Raw genomic sequence first — 20,332 nt, forward strand, 5'->3', positions numbered from 1 at the left:
CGCCGGAAGTTGTTTGTAGTTTCGTCATTTTTTTGACACTTGTGTATTGACGGGCGTCGGTTTCGACGTCAGAGGATGTGGCGTCATACTTGGCGCCAAAAATATGGGCGTTGTACTTGGCGCAAATAATGTGGGCGTTATTCTTGGCGCCACTCTTGTCTCCACTTTTTTTTCACATTATTTCAGTCTCATTTTTCATTGCTTCTGGTTGCTAGAGGCTTGTTCATTTGGCATTTTTTCCCATTCCTGAAACTGTCATTTAAGGAATTTGATAATTTTGCTTTATATGTTGTTTTTTTCTATTACATATTGCAAGATGTCTCAACCTGACCCTGGATCAGAATCTACTTCTGGAAAGACGCTGCCTGATGCTGGTTCTACCAAAGTTAAGTGCATTTGTTGTAAACTTTTGGTATCTGTTCCTCCGGCTGTAGTTTGTGATAACTGTCATGATAAACTTTCTAAGGCAGATTGTATTTCCATTAGTAATAATCCATTACCTGTTGTTGTTCCTTCAACATCTAATGTTCAGGATGTCCCTGTTAATGTAAAAGAATTTGTTTCTAAATCTATTAGGAAGGCTCTGTCTGTTATTCCTCCTTCCAGTAAACGTAAAAGGTCTTTTAAAACTTCTCATATTTCAGATGAATTTTTAAGTGACCGCCATCATTCTGACTTATCTGTTTCTGATGAGGATCTATCTGGTTCAGAAGATATTCTGCTTCAGATATTGACACTGATAAATCTTCATATTTATTTAAGATGGAGTTTATTTGTTCTTTACTTAAAGAAGTGTTAATTGCATTAGATATGGAGGAGTCTAGTCCTCTTGATACTAAATCTACTAAGCGTTTAAATTCGGTTTTCAAACCTCATGTAGTTATTCCAGAAGTTTTTCCAGTTCCTGATGCTATTTCAGAAGTAATTTCTAGGGAATGGAATAGTCTGGGTACTTCATTTACTCCTTCTCAAAGGTTTAAGAAATTGTACCCTGTGCCATCTGATAGATTAGAATTTTGGGATAAAATCCCTAAAGTTGATGGGGCTATCTCTACTCTTGCTAAACGTACTACTATTCCTACGGCGGATAGTACTTCCTTTAAGGATCCTTTAGATAGGAAGCTTGAATCCTTTCTAAGGAGAGCTTATTTATGTTCAGGTAATCTTCTTAGACCTGCTATTTCTTTGGCTGATGTTGCTGCAGCTTCCACTTTCTGGTTGGAGGCTTTAGCGCAACAAGTGTCAGACCATAATGCTTATAGCATTGTTAAACTTCTTCAACATGCTAATAACTTTGTTTGTGATGCCATTTTTGATATCATTAGAATTGATGTCAGGTATATGTCTTTAGCTATTTTAGCTAGAAGAGCTTTATGGCTTAAATCTTGGAATGCAGATATGACTTCTAAGTCAACTTTGCTTTCTCTTTCTTTCCAAGGTAATAAATTATTTGGTTCACAGTTGGATTCTATTATTTCAACTGTTACTGGGGGGAAAGGAACCTTTTTGCCTCAGAACAAAAAATCTAAAGGTAAATTCAGGGCTGCTAATCGTTTTCGTTCCTTTCGTCAGACTAAGGAACAGAAGCCTGACCCTTCCCCTAAAGGAACGTTTTCCGTTTGGAAACCTTCTCCAGTCTGGAATAAATCCAAGCCTTTTAGAAAGTCAAAACCAGCTCCCAAATCCGCATGAAGGTGCGGCCCTCATTCCAGCTCAGCTGGTAGGGGGCAGGTTACGATTTTTCAAAGATATTTGGATCAATTCGATTCACAGTCTTTGGATTCAGAACATTATTTCACAAGGGTACAGAATAGGTTTCAAGGTAAGACCACCTGTGAGAAGATTTTCTCTCTCTCGCATTCCAGTAAACCCAGTGAAGGCTCAGGCATTTCTGAAATGTGTTTCAGATCTAGAGTTGGCTGGGGTAATTGTGCCAGTTCCAGTTCTGGAACGGGGTCTGGGGTTTTACTCAAATTTATTCATTGTACCAAAGAAGGCGAATTCCTTCAGACCAGTTCTGGATCTAAAAATATTGAATCGTTATGTAAGGATACCAAATTTCAAAATGGTGACTATAAGGACTATTCTGCCTTTTGTTCAGCAAGGGCATTATATGTCCACAATAGATTTACAGGATGCATATCTTCATATTCCAATTCATCCAGATCACTATCAGTTTCTGAGATTCTCTTTTCTAGACAAGCAATACCAGTTTGTTGCCCTTCCGTTTGGCCTAGCAACAGCTCCAAGGATCTTTTCAAAGGTTCTCGGTGCCCTTCTCTCTGTAATCAGAGAACAGGGTATTGCGGTATTTCCTTATTTGGACGATATCTTGGTACTTGCTCAGTCTTTTTACATTCTGCAGAATCTCATACGAATCAACTTGTGTCGTTTCTTCAAAGACATGGTTGGAGGATCAATTTAACAAAGAGTTCTTTGATTCCTCAGTCAAAGGTAACCTTTTTGGGCTTTCAAATAGATTCAGTGTCCATGACTTTGTCTCTAACAGAAAAGAGACGACTGAAGTTGTTTTCAGCCTGTCAAAACCTTCAGTCTCAATCGTTCCCTTCGGTAGCTTTGTGGTGCATGGAAATTCTAGGCCTCATGACTGCTGCATCGGACGCGATCCCTTTGCTCGTTTTCACATGCGACCTCTTCAGCTTTGTATGCTGAACCAGTGGTGCAGGGATTATACAAAGATATCACAAATAATATCCTTAAATCCCAATGTTCGATCTTCTCTGACTTGGTGGTTGAATCACCATCGTCTAATTCAAGGGGCTTCTTTTGTTCGTCCAACCTGGACTGTAATCTCAACAGATGCGAGTCTTTCAGGTTGGGGAGCTGTATGGGGATCTCTGAGAGCGCAGGGGGTTTGGGAATCTCAGGAGGCGAGATTACCAATCAACATTTTGGAACTCCGTGCGATTTTCAGAGCTCTTCAGTTCTGGCCTCTTTTGAAGAGAGAATCGTTTATTTGTTTTCAGACAGACAATGTCACAACCGTGGCGTATGTCAATCATCAAGGTGGGACTCACAGTCCTCAAGCTATGAAAGAAGTATCTCGGATACTTGTATGGGCGGAATCCAGCTCCTGTCTAATCTCTGCGGTTCATATCCCAGGTGTAGACAATTGGGAAGCGGATTTTCTCAGTCGCCAGACGTTACATCCGGGCGAATGGTCTCTTCACCCAGAGGTATTTCTTCAGATTGTTCAAATCTGGGGACTTCCAGAAATAGATCTGATGGCCTCTCATCTAAACTAGAAACTTCCCAGGTATCTGTCCAGATCCAGGGATCCTCAGGCGGAAGCAGTGGACGCGTTGTCACTTCCTTGGAATTATCATCCTGCCTATATCTTTCCGCCTCTAGTTCTTCTTCTTCCAAAAGTGATTTCCAAAATTCTAATGGAACGTTCGTTTGTACTGCTGGTGGCTCCAGCATGGCCTCACAGGTTTTGGTATGCGGATCTCATTCGGATGGCCAGTTGCCAACCTTGGACACTTCCGTTAAGACCAGACCTTCTATCTCAAGGCCCATTTTTCCATCAGGATCTCAAATCATTTAATTTGAAGGTATGGAAATTGAACGCTTGATTCTTAGTCATAGAGGTTTCTCTGACTCAGTAATTAATACTATGTTACAGGCTCGTAAATCTGTGTCCTAGGAAGATTTATTATCGAGTCTGGAAGACTTACATTTCTTGGTGTTTTTCTCATAAATTCTCCTGGCATTCTTTTAGAATTCCTAGAATTTTAAAGTTTCTTCAGGATGGTTTGGATAAAGGTTTGTCTGCAAGTTCCTTGAAAGGACATATCTCTGCTCTTTCTGTTCTTTTTCACAGAAAGATTGCTAATCTTCCTGATATTCATTGTTTTGTACAGGCTTTGGTTCGTATCAAACCTGTCATTAAGTCAATCTCTCCTCCTTGGAGTCTTAATTTGGTTCTGAGGGCTTTACAAGCTCCTCCGTTTGAACCTATGCATTCTCTGTATATTAAATTACTTTCTTGGAAAGTTTTGTTCCTTTTGGCCATCTCTTCTGCTAGAAGAGTTTCTGAGTTATCTGCTCTTTCTTGTGAATCTCCTTTTCTGATTTTTCATCAGGATAAGGCGGTGTTGCGGACTTCATTTCAATTTTTACCTAAGGTTGTGAATTCTAACAACATTAGTAGAGAAATTGTTGTCCCTTCATTGTGTCCTAATCCTAAGAATTCTCTGGAGAGATCTTTACATTCTTTGGATGTAGTAAGAGCTTTAAAATATTATGTTGAAGCTACTAAAGATTTTAGAAAAACTTCTAGTCTATTTGTTATCTTTTCTGGTTCCAGGAAAGGTCAGAAAGCTTCTGCCATTTCTTTGGCGTCTTGGTTAAAGTCTTTGATTCATCATGCTTATGTGGAGTCGGGTAAATCCCGCCTCAAAGGATTACGGCTCATTCTACTAGGTCAGTTTCTACTTCCTGGGCTTTTAGGAATGAAGCTTCTGTTGATCAGATTTGCAAAGCAGCAACTTGGTCTTCTTTGCATACTTTTACTAAATTCTACCATTTTGATGTTTTCTCTTCTTCTGAAGCAGTTTTTGGTAGAAAAGTACTTCAGGCAGCTGTTTCAGTTTGATTCTTCTGCTTATAATTTCAGTTTTTTTCATTATTAAGATTAAAACTTTTGATTTGGGTTGTGGATTATTTTTTCAGCGGAATTGGCTGTCTTTATTTTATCCCTCCCTCTCTAGTGACTCTTGCGTGGAAGTTCCACATCTTGGGTATCTGCTATCCCATACGTCACTAGCTCATGGACTCTTGCTAATTACATGAAAGAAAACATAATTTATGTAAGAACTTGCCTGATAAATTAATTTCTTTCATATTAGCAAGAGTCCATGAGACCCACCCTTTTTGTAGTGGTTTATGATTTTTTTGTATAAAGCACAATTATTCCAATTCCTTATTTTTGATGCTTTCGCTCCTTTCTTATCACCCCACTTCTTGGCTATTTGTTAAACTGAATTGTGGGTGTGGTGAGGGGTGTATTTATAGGCATTTTTAAGTTTGGGAAACTTTGCCCCTCCTGGTAGGAATGTATATCCCATACATCACTAGCTCATGGACTCTTGCTTATATGAAAGAAATTAATTTATCAGGTAAGTTCTTACATAAATTATGTTTTTAAACACACTTTGTTTCCTGCAATATGGCAGTTGAAGGACTGGCCCTTAAAATAGCCTTATGTATTTAGTTCATAGGATAGCCTTACACTTTTCCAAAGCTTTCCTGAAGTCCCCCAGAGAGTTTGACTTTGAATGGAAGTTTTATTCCATAAATCAACCACACTTTCTGTTAATTAATGCTTCTGCAAATTACTCTTGAAACTACTACCCTTCAGCTTGGGATCCATAGCCCCTTCTTCTGCAATTTGTTTGTTTTGTGAATTTTTTTTACAGCCTCAGCTTTACTAAGCCCTTCAATATACTTGAAAGTTACCATCATATGACTACTTTCCCTTCTCTACTCTAAGATATACACATTTAGGTTATTGAGCCTTTTTTGGTAAGTTTTATTTTTTAGATTCCAGTTTATTTATATCCTTCTGGGGATATAGGCTACAGAACTGGACACATTACTCTGTAAAGTGGCATAAGAATTTTACTATTTCTGCTGCAAATACCTCTACCAACACAACTAAGCATTATATTGGCCTTACTGCAATACTACATTGATTACAAAGTTATGAATCATCTGAAATAATTCCTTTTTGGTACAGTCAGGTGTCATTGAGTCTATAATTAAAGGGACATTAAACCCAAACATTTTCTTTCATTATTCAGATAGAGAATACAATTTAAAAAAAGTTTCCAATTTACTTCTATTATCAAATCTGTTTTGTTCCCATGTTATTCTTTGTTGAAGGGATACCTAGGTAGGTAGCGTGCACATGCCTGAAGCACTATATGACAGGAAATAGTGCTCCTGCTACTGTATAACTTTGTTGCAAAACTGCTGCCATATAGTGCTGTAGACACGTGCACACTTATGAGCTTACATCCCAGCTTTTTAGCAAAGGATAACAAGAAAATAAATACAATTTGATAACACAAGTAAATTGGAAAGTTGTTTAAATTGTATGCTCTATCTGAATCATGAAAGAGAAAATTTGGTTTATATGTCCCTGTAAGCTTTGGATTTTTCTGTTATAATGTGTGATTTTGAAATGGGAAACTTTAACTTAGTCATTTGTCCAATCCTCCAATTTTTTTATTGCTTCTCATTTGGTCCACATATCCCCTCCCTCACCCAGAACATCAACTCTATTACACATGCTTGTATCACCTGCAGACAACAAACTTTCTTCTGTAACCCTTTTAGCTGATATATGTCAAACAAAACGGGCCCTAGAATGGACCCCCTGAGAAACGCCAAAGGATGCATGCTTGCTCTGAGTGGTTTAGTAGGGGCTGCCATGCCACCTGGGGGTTCACCTAGCAATCTTACTGATTTTATCCCTACTGATTATATTCACTGTAACAATTGTTGGTGTCTCCCCCACCAAAGTACAGGTGGGTTCCAGCTACAGTGGTTAGCCTTATAAATAAGTTTTCTCCAACATAGGTGTGTCCGGTCCACGGCGTCGTCCTTACTTGTGGGATATTCTCCTCCCCAACAGGAAATGGCAAAGAGCCCAGCAAAGCTGGTCACATGATCCCTCCTAGGCTCCGCCTTCCCCAGTCATTCTCTTTGCCGTTGCACAGGCAACATCTCCACGGAGATGGCTCAGAGTTTTTTGGTGTTTAAATGTAGTTTTTATTCTTCAATCAAGAGTTTGTTATTTTAAAATAGTGCTGGTATGTACCATTTACTCTGAAACAGAAAAGAGATGAAGATTTCTGTTTGTAAGAGGAAAATGATTTTAGCAACCGTTACTAAAATCGATGGCTGTTTCCACACAGGACTGTTGAGATGAATTAACTTCAGTTGGGGGAAACAGTGTGCAGACTTTGCTGCTTGAAGTATGACACATTTCTAACAAGACTTGGTAATGCTGGAAGCTGTCATTTTCCCTATGGGATCCGGTAAGCCATTTTCTTTATAAGAGCAAAGGGCTTCACAAGGGCTTTAAAGACTGGTAGACATTTTTCTGGGCTAAAACGATTACTTTATAAGCATTTTTAATAGATTATAGCTTTGAGGAGTTATTTTAATCTTGGGAATTATGTTAAAAATACGGCAGGCACTGTATTGGACACTTTTTTCACTGGGGGCCTTTTCTAATCATAGGCAGAGCCTCATTTTCGCGCCACTAATGCGCAGTTGTTTTTGGGAAGCAAGGCATGCAGATGCATGTGTGAGGAGCTCATATACACAGAAAAAGTTTACTGAAGGCGTCATTTGGTATCGTATTCCCCTCTGGGCTTGGTTGGGTCTCAGCAAAGCAGATACCAGGGACTGTATAGGGGTTAAATGTAAAAACGGCTCCGGTTCCGTTATTTTAAGAGTTAAAGCTTTCAAATTTGGTGTGCAATACTTTTAAGGCTTTAAGACACTGTGGTGAAATTTTGGTGAATTTTGAACAATTCCTTCATACTTTTTTTCATATTCAGTAATAAAGTGTGTTCAGTTTAAAATTTAAAGTGACAGTAACGGTTTTATTTTAAAACGTTTTTTTGTGCTTTGTTATCAAGTTTATGCCTGCTTAACATGTCTGAACTATCAGATAGACTATGTTCTGTATGTGGGGAAGCCAAGGTTCCTTCTCATTTAAATAGATGTGATGTATGTGACAAACAATTTAGGGAAAATGATGCCCAAGATAATTCCTCTAATGAGGGGAGTAAGCATGGTACTGCATCATCCCCTCCTATGTCTACGCCAGTCTTGCCCACACAGGAGGCCCCTAGTACATCTAGTGCGCCAATACTTCTTACTATGCAACAATTAACGGCTGTAATGGATAATTCTATTAAAAACATTTTAGCCAAAATGCCCACTTATCAGCGTAAGCACGACTGCTCTGTTTTAGATACTGAAGAGCATGAGGACGCTGATGATAATGGTTCTGACATGCCCTTACACCAGTCTGAAGGGGCCAGGGAGGTTTTGTCTGAGGGAGAAATTTCAGATTCAGGAAAAATTTCTCATCAAGCTGAACCTGATGTTATTACATTCAAATTTAAATTGGAACATCTCCGCGCTCTGCTTAAGGAGGTGTTATCTACTCTGGATGATTGTGACAATTTGGTCATTCCAGAGAAATTATGTAAGATGGACAAGTTCCTAGAGGTCCCGGTGCCCCCCGAAGCTTTTCCTATACCCAAACGGGTGGCGGACATTGTAAATAAAGAATGGGAAAGGCCCGGCATACCTTTTGTCCCTCCCCCTATATTTAAGAAATTGTTTCCTATGGTCGACCCCAGAAAGGACTTATGGCAGACAGTCCCCAAGGTCGAGGGGGCGGTTTCTACTCTAAACAAACGCACTACTATCCCTATAGAAGATAGTTGTGCTTTCAAAGATCCTATGGATAAAAAATTAGAGGGTTTGCTTAAAAAGATGTTTGTTCAACAAGGTTACCTTCTACAACCAATTTCATGTATTGTTCCTGTCACTACAGCAGCGTGTTTCTGGTTTGATGAACTAGAAAAGTCGCTCAATAAAGAATCTTCTTATGAGGAGGTTATGGACAGAGTTCAAGCTCTTAAATTGGCTAACTCTTTTACTTTGGACGCCACTTTGCAATTAGCTAGATTAGCGGCGAAAAATTCAGGTTTTGCTATTGTGGCGCGCAGAGCGCTTTGGCTAAAGTCTTGGTCAGCGGATGCGTCCTCCAAGAACAAATTGCTTAACATACCTTTCAAGGGGAAAACGCTGTTTGGCCCTGATTTGAAAGAGATTATTTCAGATATCACTGGGGGAAAGGGCCACGCCCTTCCTCAGGATAGGTCTTTTAAGGCTAAAAATAAACCAAATTTTCGTCCCTTTCGTAGAAACGGACCAGCCTCAAATTCTACATCCTCTAAGCAAGAGGGTAATACTTCTCAAACCAAGCCAGCCTGGAGGCCAATGCAAGGCTGGAACAAAGGTAAGCAGGCCAAGAAACCTGCTACCAAGACAGCATGAGATGTTGGCCCCCGATCCGGGACCGGATCTGGTGGGGGGCAGACTTTCTCTCTTCGCTCAGGCTTGGGCAAGAGATGTTCTGGATCCTTGGGCACTAGAAATAGTATCCCAAGGTTATCTTCTGGAATTCAAGGAGCTACCCCCAAGGGGAAGGTTCCACAGGTCTCAATTGTCTTCAGACCACATAAAAAGACAGGCATTCTTACATTGTGTAGAAGACCTGTTAGAAATGGGAGTGATTCATCCTGTTCCGTTAGGAGAACAAGGGATGGGATTCTACTCCAATCTGTTCATAGTTCCCAAAAAAGAGGGAACATTCAGACCAATCTTAGATCTCAAGATCCTAAACAAATTTCTCAGGGTTCCATCGTTCAAAATGGAAACCATTCGGACAATTCTTCCTACCATCCAGGAAGGTCAATTCATGACCACGGTGGATTTAAAGGATGCGTATCTACATATTCCTATCCACAAGGAACATCATCGGTTCCTAAGATTCGCCTTTCTGGACAAGCATTACCAGTTCGTGGCACTTCCATTCGGATTAGCCACTGCTCCAAGGATTTTCACAAAGGTACTAGGGTCCCTTCTAGCGGTGCTAAGACCAAGGGGCATTGCAGTAGTACCTTACTTGGACGACATACTGATTCAAGCGTCGTCCCTGCCACAAGCAAAGGCTCATACGGACATTGTTCTAGCCTTTCTCAGATCTCACGGGTGGAAAGTGAACGTAGAAAAAAGTTCTCTATCCCCGTCAACAAGAGTTCCCTTCTTGGGAACAATATTAGACTCCTTAGAAATGAAGATTTTTCTGACAGAGGCCAGAAAATCAAAACTTCTAAGCTCTTGTCAAGTACTTCATTCTGTTCTTCTTCCTTCCATTGCGCAGTGCATGGAAGTAATGGGTTTGATGGTTGCGGCAATGGACATAGTTCCTTTTGCGCGAATTCATCTAAGACCATTACAACTGTGCATGCTCAGACAGTGGAATGGGGATTATACAGACTTGTCTCCGACGATCCAAGTAGATCAGAGGACCAGAGATTCACTCCGTTGGTGGCTGACCCTGGACAACCTGTCACAAGGGATGAGCTTCCGCAGACCAGAGTGGGTCGTTGTCACGACCGACGCCAGTCTGGTGGGCTGGGGCGCGGTCTGGGAACCCCTGAAAGCTCAGGGTCTATGGTCTCGGGAAGAATCTCTTCTCCCGATAAACATTCTGGAACTAAGAGCGATATTCAATGCTCTCAAGGCTTGGCCTCAACTAGCAAAGGCCAAATTCATAAGGTTTCAATCAGACAACATGACGACTGTCGCATATATCAACCATCAGGGGGGAACAAGGAGTTCCCTGGTGATGGAAGAAGTGACCAAAATAATTCGATGGGCGGAGATTCACTCCTGCCACTTGTCTGCAATCCACATCCCAGGAGTGGAAAATTGGGAAGCGGATTTTCTGAGTCGTCAGACATTTCATCCGGGGGAGTGGGAACTCCATCCGGAAATCTTTGCCCAAATAACTCAATTATGGGGCATTCCAGACATGGATCTGATGGCGTCTCGTCAGAACTTCAAGGTTCCTTGCTACGGGTCCAGATCCAGGGATCCCAAGGCGACTCTAGTGGATGCACTAGTAGCGCCCTGGACCTTCAACCTAGCTTATGTATTCCCACCGTTTCCTCTCATTCCCAGGCTGGTAGCCAGGATCAATCAGGAGAGGGTTTCGGTGATCTTGATAGCTCCTGCGTGGCCACGCAGAACTTGGTATGCAGACCTGGTGAATATGTCATCGGCTCCACCATGGAAGCTACCTTTGAGACAGGACCTTCTTGTTCAAGGTCCGTTCGAACATCCGAATCTGGCCTCACTCCAACTGACTGCTTGGAGATTGAACGCTTGATTTTATCAAAGCGTGGGTTCTCAGATTCTGTCATTGATACTCTTATTCAGGCTAGAAAGCCTGTAACTAGAAAAATTTACCATAAAATATGGAAAAAATATATCTGTTGGTGCGAATCTAAAGGATTCCCATGGAACAAGATTAAGATTCCTAAGATTCTATCCTTTCTACAAGAGGGTTTGGAGAAAGGATTATCTGCAAGTTCTTTGAAGGGACAGATTTCTGCTTTATCTGTTTTACTTCACAAAAGGCTGGCGGCTGTGCCAGATGTTCAAGCTTTTGTTCAGGCTCTGGTTAGAATCAAGCCTGTTTACAAACCTTTGACTCCTCCTTGGAGTCTCAATTTAGTTCTTTCAGTTCTTCAAGGGGTTCCGTTTGAACCCTTACATTCCGTAGATATTAAGTTATTATCTTGGAAAGTTTTGTTTTTGGTTGCAATTTCTTCTGCCAGAAGAGTTTCAGAGTTATCTGCTCTGCAGTGTTCTCCTCCTTATCTGGTGTTCCATGCAGATAAGGTGGTTTTGCGTACTAAACCTGGTTTTCTTCCGAAAGTTGTTTCTAACAAAAATATTAACCAGGAGATAGTTGTGCCTTCTTTGTGTCCGAATCCAGTTTCAAAGAAGGAACGTTTGTTGCACAATTTGGATGTAGTTCGTGCTCTAAAATTCTATTTAGAGGCTACAAAGGATTTCAGACAAACATCTTTCTTGTTTGTTTTTTATTCTGGTAAAAGGAGAGGTCAAAAAGCAACTTCTACCTCTCTCTCTTTTTGGCTTAAAAGCATCATCCGATTGGCTTATGAGACTGCCGGACGGCAGCCTCCTGAAAGAATCACAGCTCACTCCACTAGGGCCGTGGCTTCCACATGGGCCTTCAAGAACGAGGCTTCTGTTGATCAGATATGTAAGGCAGCGACTTGGTCTTCACTGCACACTTTTACCAAATTTTACAAATTTGATACTTTTGCTTCTTCGGAGGCTATTTTTGGGAGAAAGGTTTTACAAGCCGTGGTGCCTTCCGTTTAGGTGACCTGATTTGCTCCCTCCCATCATCCGTGTCCTAAAGCTTTGGTATTGGTTCCCACAAGTAAGGATGACGCCGTGGACCGGACACACCTATGTTGGAGAAAACAGAATTTATGCTTACCTGATAAATTACTTTCTCCAACGGTGTGTCCGGTCCACGGCCCGCCCTGGTTTTTAATCAGGTCTGATGAATTATTTTCTCTAACTACAGTCACCACGGTATCATATGATTTCTCCTATGCATATTCCTCCTTTACGTCGGTCGAATGACTGGGGAAGGCGGAGCCTAGGAGGGATCATGTGACCAGCTTTGCTGGGCTCTTTGCCATTTCCTGTTGGGGAGGAGAATATCCCACAAGTAAGGATGACGCCGTGGACCGGACACACCGTTGGAGAAAGTAATTTATCAGGTAAGCATAAATTCTGTTTTCCCTTATATTCAGTGACCTCTATGGTTTCACTATGATATCTAAGGAGATGGACTCAGATGAGGGCTTCATTTCTCATCTTTGGAAACCACCCCTGCTGTGTGATATAGGGTAAAACACACAATTTAAACAAGTTTCAAATTCACTTCCATTATCTAAATATGCACAATCTTTTTATATGCATACTTTGAGTCACCAGCTCCTTTTGAGTGTGCAAGAATCAGTGTTTATGCATTTTGTGATTGGCTAATGGCTGTACCATGATGCCAATGTGAAGGAAGATGAAACTAACTTTGAAATTTGTCAGAAAAAAGTGCTTTTGCATTGTCTATTATGCATTTATTTATTCCATTCTACTGTGTTTAGTGGTCCTTTTTAATTTCAAGTTGGAGCATATCCATGCGTTGCTAAGTATTTACTGCACACTTTGAGAATAACTGATCCTACCTCTCATTAGGCTTCTCCTAAGGTTCCTGTAATGTTTTTCAGTTCCAGATGCTATTGGAAATAAAACAGATTGGGCATTCCCTTCATCCCTACAACTAAATTCAAATCCACGTTTCCTTTAATTGCTGCTTCCTAAGATGTCTAGGAGACATAACAATGGTGGATGAAGTCATCTCCATTCTGGTATGGTGTGCCACTATTCCCCTAGAGGAACGTACCTTCTTTTAAAGACCCCATGGATAGGAAACTTAAAGGCTTTTATAGGCAGTCTTTCAACTGGAGTTCTACATGTATTGCCCAGCTGTCAGTATAGTTTGTATGGTGGTTGCTATGTCAGTTTGGTGTGACAACCTATCTAACCTGACTGTGGGAAAGTTGTCTCTGGAGGACATCCAGATTAATCAGTATTGCAAATAGCTTCATTTGTAGCACTGCCAATGTTTCACCTTTAATGCAGTAAGTTATCATAAATCTGCATGGTGCCCCAGTACTTCCTGTTACAATCCTAAGTAGCTCAAAATGTCTTCCTCTCTTTCCAAGTCAGCATGAAGGTGCATCCCCCACTTCAGACTCAGTTCCTGTAGGGGAAGATTGAAACTTTATCAGGGAGTTTGTGAAAGATCTCCATTTTCATGGGTTACTGAATCAACTTGGACCTCTCCGCAAGATATTCCTTCTGACTTTTATGTCATGGGGACATGCTAATGCAAGAGCTTTACTGTTGTGTGGTGGATCTAGAGAACATTGGCGTTATTACTTCAGTTCCTCTAAGACAGGGATGGGGAACCTTGGCCCTCCAGATGTTTTAGGACTACATTTCCCATGATGCTCAACTGGACTATAGCTTGCCTTAGCATCATGGTTAATGTAGTTCTGAAATATCAGGAGTGCCAAGGTTCCCCATCCCTGCTCTAAGAGAACAGGGAAAGGGGTTAAACTCTAATCTGCTGTTAGTTCTCAAGAATGAGGTAAAGGGACAGTAAAGTCATAATAAAACTTTCACTATTCAGATAGCACATACAATTTTAATCTACTTTCCCATATACTTCTATTATCTAATTTCCTTGGTTCTCTTGGTATCTTTGTTAAAATGCATACCTAGGTAGGCTTAGGAGCAGCAATGCACTACTGGCTAATAGATGTTGATTGGTGGCTGCAAATCTTTGCCTCTTTTCATTGGTTCACTCAATGTGTTCAGCTAGCTCACAGTAATGCAGTGCTGCTCCTTCAACAAAGCACAATGAAGCACATTTCATAATATAATTCAATTGGTCAGTTATTTAAAATTTCATGTCCTGTCTGAAAGCTAAAATATAGTTTCATGTCCCTTAACTTTTTGGTCTATTTCGGATCTAAAATCTCTAAACTGGTTTTTCATGGTTAACACTTTCAAGATGAGAACCACTGGCACTATTTCACCAAAGACTTGAAACATGATTATTTTCACATCCTAATCCATCTGTATCATGTGAAGTTCCTCCTTTTTTTGTGGCTCTGCAGTTTGGTCAGTCCATGGCTCTAAGAGTGTTTATGAAAGACAAAACAAAGTCCATAAAATAGCTCCAATAAAAGAATAAGCTTTATAACTCTTTGCTTACCAAAGTGTTGGGAGTCAAGATGATGGTGGTTCTGTCACAAGGCATTCATTAGAGCGTATAATTAACACTATTGTCCCTGCAAATTGGTTAAACACATAGGTAAAGTAATAATAATCTAAAGCTGTAGAGATCCACTGGCTGTTGACCCAATTCCCAATCAGCAATTGCCACTGGTGACTGGCTCCCAGGGCCTGCACTTAAGGACCTCCTCCCTTAGTGTAGGCCTGGGGAACTGCTGCGCTAAGTCCCTTTGCTCTGTGGAGAAGAGGGGAGGGTTAGCATGGCTTTCCAGCCCCCTAAAGGTGGGAATCTAACCCCTTTAAAGGTAATTTAAAGAAAACTAATGAGTACTAAAATATTTTCTGTAATATTCAATCGTACATTAATTCGGATATTCGTTAAGTTTAAAACTAAATGTATTCTAAGTTTGTATAACATTATGGTATTTGGATGCTAAGAAAAATGTTAATCTATTTATTTTTTTATTTTTGTCTAGCCAACCTTTCTTCCATGCGGAACTTTGGATTAAGGAACTGTAAGTGAATTAATTATACAAGTGGCATTGCCCATGACAATTGTATTTCACTTGTCCTGTATTTAGTTACTAATATTTACTCTCTTTTTTTCAGTACTAGTCTTTATGATTCAAGATCTCGAGAAAGAAGGCGGCAAATAGAAGAACAAAAGGCCCTTACGTTACAGCTTCAAAACCAGGTGAACTTTATAAAAAGAACATTAATTTACTTTTAAATTGGCTGTATTTAAAGGGACACTGTACCCAAAAAAAATCTTTTGATTCAGATTGAGCATGACATTTTAAGCAACTTTCTAATTTACTCCTATTATCAAATTCTCTTCATTCTCTTGGTATCTTTATTTGAAATGCAAAAATGTAAGTTTAGATGCCGGGCCCATTTTTGTGAACAACCTGGGTTGTCCTTGCTGATTGGTGGATAAATTCATCCACCAATAAAAAAGTGCTGTCCAGAGTACTGAAACCAAAAAAAAGCTTAGATGCCTTTTTCAAATAATGATAGCAAGAGAACGAAGAAAAATTGATAATAGGAGTAAATTAGAAAGTTGCTTAAAATTGCATGCTCTATCTGAATTACAAAAGAAAAATTTTGGGTTCAGTGTCCCTTTAATTAAAGACACGTTATTAACCTGTTAGTGTTTTTGATTAAGCTTTTTTATGTTTATTTTACTTTTACATAATTCTGTAAAACTGCAGTTGCACCGCAGTGCAGCTTGTACACTTAATTTCATAAGCTAAAAAGTCATCAGGGCACCTGCCTGTATTGGGAGACCTTACAGAATAGTTGCAGGAATTAATAGTAATCCCTTGCAGGCAGTGCTTCCTCACAAAACTTTTCTATTTACTTTTGTTATCAATTTTGCTTAGTTCTCTTGGTATCCTATGTTAAAGAATAAAGTGCTAAAGACACATGCACACTCTTAAAGTGAATGTCAACTTTCAAGAATGAGTGCCTAGTTTTTAAAAAATACTATTAAAAACAGGGGCACTTTCATTCATGAAAGTTTACATTTCACCTGTTTTGTTAAAATACTTTTTCTTCTTGAAGCCAGAGAAGCGATTCCTCCTCCTGCCGCTAGTCGCTTCATACATCAGTAATGTCGAATCCAGCATCCTCCAATCACGGCGTGGCCTCAAGCAATAATTCCCCTGGGGGGGGGAAGCCGTGCTTGGAGGATGCTGTATTCGTCATTGCTAACGTAAGAAGAGACGAGCGGCAGGAGGGGGGATCGCTTCTCCGTCTTCAAGAAGAAAAGGTAAGTATCTTAACATAACCGGTGAAATGTAAACTTTCATGAATGAAAATGCCCCTGTGTTTAATAGTATTTTCTCCTGTTAAGTGTGGTCAGTCCACGGGTCATCATTACTTGTGGGATATTTGCTCCTCCCCAACAGGAAGTGCAAGAGGATCACCCAAGCAGAGCTGCTATATAGCTCCTCCCCTCTACGTCACACCCAGTCATTCTCTTGCACCCAACTAATAGATAGGATGTGTGAGAGGACTGTGGTGATTATACTTAGTTTTTATAACTTCAATCAAAAGTTTATTTTAAAACAGCACCGGAGTGTGTTGTTCCTTCTCAGGGAGAATTTGAAGAAGAATCTACCTGAGTTTCTGTATGATTTTAACCGGAGTAGTTAAGATCATGTTGCTGTTCTCGGCCATCTGAGGAGTGAGGTAAACTTCAGATCAGGGGACAGCGGGCAGGTTCACCTGCAAAGAGGTATGTAGCAGCATATTATTTTCTGAGGAATGGAATTGACTAGAAAATACTGCCAATACCTATATTATGTAAGTTCAGCCTTAAATGCAGTAGTAGCAACTGGTATCAGGCTGTCATGTATGTATATTTTCACTTCAGTATTCTGGGGAATGGCACTTCACTGGAATAATACTGTATGCATAAAACTTTAGCCTATCTTGCAGTGAGAACGACTAGCAGCAGGCTTTCTATGACAATTCATTTATTTGATGTTAAACGTTTTGCTGGCATGTTAAATCGTTTAATTTTCTGAGGTACTGGGTGAAAAATTGTTTGGGCACTATTTTTATCCACTTGGCGGGCATTTTATTTAATTTAAGACAGTTTACTGATCTCCCTCACTGTTGTGTGTGAGGGGGAGGGGCTTAATTTGGCGCTTTTACTACGCATCAGAAATTCAGTCACAAGTCTGTTTTTCTTCCCTGCATGATCCGGTTCGTCTCTACAGAGCTCAAGGGTCTTCAAAAGTTATTTTGAGGGAGGTAATCACTCACAGCAGACCTGTGAGATTGTGCTTTGACTGTGATAAAAAACGTTATATTCTGTACATTTTTTCTGCTATTGAAGGGTTAGTTATCCATTGCTAATGGGGGAAATCCTTTGCTAAAATTGTATTTTTACCGGAAAGAATTTGATTTTATAGTTTATCCGTTTTATTGTTACTCAACTGTCATAACTTCTGTGCTTCTTAAAGGCACAGTACGTTTTTTCATACTATTTGTAAATTGAATTGAAAAGTATTTCCAAGTTTGCTGGTTTAATTGCTAGTGTGTTAAACATGTCTGACTCAGAGGAATATCTCTGTGCTATATGTGCTAAAGCCAAAGTGGAGCCCAATAGAAATTTATGTACTAATTGCATTGATGCTACTTTAAATAAAAGTCAATCTGTACAAATTGAACATCATTCACCAGACAACGAGAGGAAAGTTATGCCGACTAACTCCCCTCACGTGTCAGTACCTGCATCTCCCGCTCGGGAGGTGCGTGATATTGTAACGCCTGGTACTTCAGGGCGGCCATTACAAATCACATTGCAGGACATGGCTAATGTTATGACTGAAGTTTTGTCTAAATTACCAGAACTTAGAGGGAAGCGTGACCACTCTGGGGTGAGAACAGAGTGCGCTGATAATAATAGGGCCATGTCAGATACTGCGTCACAGTATGCGGAACATGAGGACGGAGAGCTTCAATCTGCAGGTGACGGTTCTGATCCCAATAGAGTGGATTCAGACATTTCTAATTTTAAGTTTAAGCTTGAAAACCTCCGCGTACTGCTAGGGGAGGTATTAGCGGCTCTGAATGATTGTAACACCGTTGCAATCCCAGAGAAATTATGTAGGCTGGATAGATACTATGCGGTACCGGCGAGTACTGACGTATTTCCTATACCTAAGAGGCTTACAGAGATAATTACTAAGGAGTGGGATAGGCCCGGTGTACCCTTTTCCCCCCCTCCTGTATTTAGAAAAATGTTTCCAATAGACGCCACCACACGGGACTTATGGCAGACGATCCCTAAGGTGGAGGGAGCGGTTTCTACTCTGGCTAAGCGTACCACTATCCCGGTGGAGGATAGCTGTGCCTTTTCAGATCCAATGGATAAAAAATTAGAGGGTTACCTTAAGAAAATGTTTGTTCAACAAGGTTTTATATTGCAACCCCTTGCATGTATTGCGTCTGTCACGGCCGCGGCCGCTTTTTGGTCCGAGTCCCTGGAAGAGACTCTTGACTCAATAACTATAGAGGAGATTTCAAACAGGCTTAAAACACTTAAGCTAGCTAATTCATTTGTTTCAGATGCCGTAGTACATTTAACTAAACTTACGGCTAAGAATTCCGGATTCGCCATTCAGGCACGCAGAGCACTGTGGCTAAAATCCTGGTCAGCTGACGTTACTTCTAAATCTAAGTTACTTAACATACCTTTCAAAGGGCAGACCTTATTCGGGCCCGGTTTGAAAGACATTATCGCTGACATTACAGGAGGTAAAGGCCATGCCCTGCCTCAAGACAGAGCCAAACCTAGGGCTAGACAGTCTAATTTTCGTTCCTTTCGTAATTTCAAGGCAGGAGCTGTTGCTCGCTACAGACAAGGCTGGAGACCTAACCAGTCCTGGAACAAGGGCAAGCAGGCCAGAAAACCTGCTGCTGCCCCTAAGACAGCATGAATTGAGGGCCCCCGATCCGGGAACAGATCTAGTGGGGGGCAGACTTTCTCTCTTTGCCCAGGCTTGGGCAAGAGATGTCCAGGATCCCTGGGCGTTAGAGATCATATCTCAGGGATATCTTCTGGACTTCAAATCCTCTCCCCCAAAAGGGAGATTCCATCTGTCAAGGTTGTCAACAAACCAAATAAAGAAAGAGGCGTTTCTACGCTGTGTACAAGATCTGTTACTAATGGGAGTGATCCATCCGGTTCCGCGGTCAGAACACGGACAGGGGTTTTACTCAAATCTGTTTGTGGTTCCCAAGAAAGAAGGAACCTTCAGACCAATCTTGGATTTAAAGATCCTAAACAAATTCCTAAGAGTTCCATCGTTCAAAATGGAAACTATTCGGACAATTCTACCCATGATCCAAAAGGGTCAGTACATGACCACAGTGGATTTAAAGGATGCTTACCTTCACATACCGATTCACAGAGATCATTACCGGTATCTAAGGTTTGCCTTCCTAGACAGGCATTACCAGTTTGTAGCTCTTCCATTCGGGTTGGCTACGGCTCCAAGAATCTTCACAAAGGTTCTGGGTGCTCTTCTGGCGGTGCTAAGACCGCGAGGAATTTCGGTAGCTCCGTACCTAGACGACATTCTGATACAAGCTTCAAGCTTTCAAACTGCCAAGTCTCATACAGAGTTAGTACTGGCATTTCTAAGATCGCATGGGTGGAAGGTAAACGAAAAGAAGAGTTCTCTCTTTCCACTCACAAGAGTTCCCTTCTTGGGGACTCATATATTCTGTAGAAATGAAGATCTACCTGACAGAAGACAGGTTAACAAAGCTTCAAAATGCTTGCCGTGTCCTTCATTCCATTCAACACCCGTCAGTGGCTCAATGCATGGAGGTGATCGGCTTAATGGTAGCGGCAATGGACATAGTACCCTTTGCACGCCTACATCTCAGACCGCTGCAATTGTGCATGCTAAGTCAGTGGAATGGGGATTACTCAGATTTGTCCCCTACTCTGAATCTGGATCAAGAGACCAGAAATTCTCTTCTATGGTGGCTTTCTCGGCCACATCTGTCCAGGGGGATGCCATTCAGCAGGCCAGATTGGACAATTGTAACAACAGACGCCAGCCTGCTAGGTTGGGGCGCTGTCTGGAATTCTCTGAAGGCTCAGGGATCATGGACTCAGGAGGAGAGTCTCCTGCCAATAAACATTCTGGAATTGAGAGCAGTTCTCAATGCCCTTCTGGCTTGGCCCCAGTTAACAACTCGGGGGTTCATCAGGTTTCAGTCGGACAACATCACGACTGTAGCTTACATCAACCATCAAGGAGGGACAAGAAGCTCCCTA

General features: G+C 41.0%; 1 protein-coding gene across 1 annotated transcript in view; it reads left to right on the forward strand.

Moving 5' to 3' along the window:
- The window catches only part of SENP1 (SUMO specific peptidase 1), a 357,101-nt gene that overhangs the window by 77,537 nt on the left and 259,232 nt on the right, over window positions 1-20,332 (forward strand). Inside the window, exons 10-11 of the mRNA XM_053708240.1 lie at window positions 15,006-15,044; window positions 15,139-15,223. Coding sequence (XP_053564215.1) covers window positions 15,006-15,044; window positions 15,139-15,223 — 124 coding nt within the window. The remainder of the gene's footprint in view (window positions 1-15,005; window positions 15,045-15,138; window positions 15,224-20,332) is intronic.

The sequence above is a fragment of the Bombina bombina genome, chromosome 3 (assembly GCF_027579735.1).
Source record: "Bombina bombina isolate aBomBom1 chromosome 3, aBomBom1.pri, whole genome shotgun sequence".
In the NCBI taxonomy this organism is placed as follows: Eukaryota; Metazoa; Chordata; class Amphibia; order Anura; family Bombinatoridae; genus Bombina; species Bombina bombina.